The sequence below is a fragment of the Penaeus japonicus genome, unplaced genomic scaffold (assembly GCF_977035675.1).
Source record: "Penaeus japonicus unplaced genomic scaffold, GWHDUDI00000001_assembly GWHDUDI00000006, whole genome shotgun sequence".
Taxonomy (NCBI): domain Eukaryota; kingdom Metazoa; phylum Arthropoda; class Malacostraca; order Decapoda; family Penaeidae; genus Penaeus; species Penaeus japonicus.
The window spans coordinates 16,721,598-16,724,097 of record NW_028234408.1 but is presented as its reverse complement, the minus strand read 5'-3'; the positions used below and the strand labels follow the sequence as shown (position 1 = coordinate 16,724,097).

Sequence of the window (2,500 nt, the reverse complement as noted above, 5' to 3'; positions counted from 1 at the left end):
TAGATCCAGAATCATGGTATGAGGCGATTCCCTCTTGTTGAGTTACAGTGAGAATGCTTATTGTGTAATACAAGGCTAGGTGATTGCAGTCCATTCGGTCAGGACAAATAAAGGGAAGATGTGTAAAAGAAAAAAATGTGAAAGTATTTTTTCTTGTTGATTATTTACTGATTTATTGCTTAGTTTGTTATTACTAATAGTCATTGTAGTTTTGATACTGTTCTTGTATTTATGCATTTAATGTAGGTGAAGGTATGAGAATGAATGATGTTATTCTGACAATGGGCTACTGAGGTTCAATAGAGCATAGGAAAAGCTAAGACACAAACTCTCCCGCAGGAGTGCAAGGTGTGCCTGGAGTCCTACGACGACTCCCACAAGAGGCCGCGAGTCCTACCGTGCGGCCACACCTTCTGCTCGCCCTGCATCAGAGACCTCATGAAGGACGGCTACCTGCCCTGCCCGACCTGCCGCACGGAGCACTTCATAGCCGGCGACTACTCGTTCTTTCCCATCGTGTTCGAGTTCGAGGAGCTGCTCAACAAAGTGAAGAACACGAAGAGCTCCCCGGCGGCGGCCACGTCCTCCTCGTCGTCCTCCCCGTCGCCGCTGTCATCTTCGGGAAGGCCTCGGAGGGAACGCGGGAGCGCCATCAGCAAGAAGCTGACCAATCTGAAAGTGGAGCAGGAGGGCTCCATGTGTCAGTCCACCTCGGCGTGCGTCAAGATGAGGCGTCAGCTGGCCCGGTACAAGAGCGGCTTGGTCGAGTGGGAGCGAGAGCACCGGCAGCTCGCGGGGGACCTCCAGAGCATCATGAGGCTCAACGAGGAGATCGAGCGCCTCCTCACCCGGGAGAGGGAGGCCGTGGAGCGCCTGGAGGGGGAGGGCGTCGACAAGACCCTGCGCCTGCGGGCAGCCAGGAGGACGCTCATCGAAGTCCGCTCGGCGCAGGAGACGTTCGAGGCGCTCAACCAGGGCGACTTCACGCAGGACGAGGCCGAGGACTGGATGCACAAGTGCCGCGAGCTCTTCCCAGACGTCGACACCGTGCGCAAGTCGGTCAAGGTGCGAGCAAGCTTGGCTGGGGGGGGGGGGGGGTAGTGTAAATGAGAGCGAGTGCGAGTGAGTGAGTGCGAGTGCGAGTGCGAGTGCAAGTGCGAGTGAGAGTGAGAGTGTGAGTGTGAGTGTGAGTGTGAGTGTGAGTGTGAGTGTGAATGTGAGTGAAAGTGAGAGAGAGTAAGAGTAAGAGGAAGAGAGTGAGTGAGTGAGTGAGTGAGTGAGTGAGTGAGTGAGTGAGTGAGTGAGTGAGAGAGAGAGAGAGAGAGAGAGAGAGGCATGGCAAGAGCAAGAGCAAGAGCAAAAAGTACAAGAACAAGAGAGAGAGAGTGAGAGGGAGGAGAGTGAGAGAGAGGAGAGAGTGAGTGAGAGAGAGAGAGAGAGAGAGAGAGAGAGAGAGAGAGGGAGGGGGGGTTGATACATTAAAGATACGTCAGTTTAGACACACCCAGGGTGGTTAGATAGAAATAATATTGACCTAGCGTGCCCCATTCCCTCAGGTCCGCGCCGCCACCACGAAGGCGGTCCTGCAGATGTTCCACGAGACGAGGAACTGCACGAGCATGCCCTTCTCGCCCGCGGATGAGCGCTACAGCGACATCATCTCCCTCGCGCACATCTTCACCGACCATAACGCCGACCCCGCCAGCAGCGTCGCCGATCCTGACCCGTCGGCTGAGGAGAGCGTGTCCGAATGCCTTGCTTTGCCGCAGGAGAGCGTGTCCGAATCTCTGAGCCTGGCCGAAGAGGTCGTGAGCGAGCCGATTCATTTGGCCGATGACTGCGTGTTCGAGGCCGTCCGCTTCGGCAGCAGCGATGTCGATCTCGCCATGCAGCTGACGGACGCGGAGGAGGCTGACGGCGGAGACGGCTCGGAAGATGCTGACAACACTATTCTGCGGAAAGTCAATCACATACAGTTTACGGCGACTGTGGATCTAACGGTGAGTGGGTTTGCTTCGGGCCGGTATTTTTTTGCTGTATTTTTTCGTTCGTAACCATTTGGGGTGATTATTTTCCGTAGTGGCTGTACGTGTGGATATAATTATTTTTTTGAGTTCGAGACAGCCTTGGTCAATATGTTTATAACAATGAAAATTAATTCGTTATTATTATTATTTACTGTTATGAACCCATTTGAGTAATCCAAGTGTCTCTTCGCCACACCTCAAGACCGAAAGCCTCAGCCTACTGAGGAGACCAGTAAGAGCCATGCTGGAAGCCGGGGAGGTGTATGCCGTGCAAGAAGGCCAGATGTTCGTGCGTTCGGCCAAACTCACTCTGCAGGAAGACATGATCTGTCTGCACCACCTTCAGGAAAGGCATCCGCCGGCGCTCGCACGTACAATTCCGGTGTGGCCATGTTGGGTTTCCGTTTTTATTCTTTTTGATATGTTTTTCCTCATTGCCTATGGTAGGAGAGTAATTGAGATTGTGTAAGGAT

The 2,500-nt window shown here is 53.4% G+C and overlaps 1 protein-coding gene across 2 annotated transcripts in view; it reads left to right on the top strand.

Moving 5' to 3' along the window:
* LOC122250951 (uncharacterized) overlaps positions 1 to 2,500 on the top strand; it is an 18,258-nt gene that overhangs the window by 14,702 nt on the left and 1,056 nt on the right. For both annotated transcript variants that reach the window (XM_086537683.1, XM_043012699.2), the window contains exons 2-5: positions 1 to 16; positions 340 to 1,065; positions 1,557 to 2,000; positions 2,230 to 2,409. The exon at positions 1 to 16 is cut by the window's left edge. In XM_086537683.1, the coding sequence (XP_086393809.1) occupies positions 14 to 16; positions 340 to 1,065; positions 1,557 to 2,000; positions 2,230 to 2,409 (1,353 nt within the window). In that variant the 5' untranslated portion in view covers positions 1 to 13. The remainder of the gene's footprint in view (positions 17 to 339; positions 1,066 to 1,556; positions 2,001 to 2,229; positions 2,410 to 2,500) is intronic.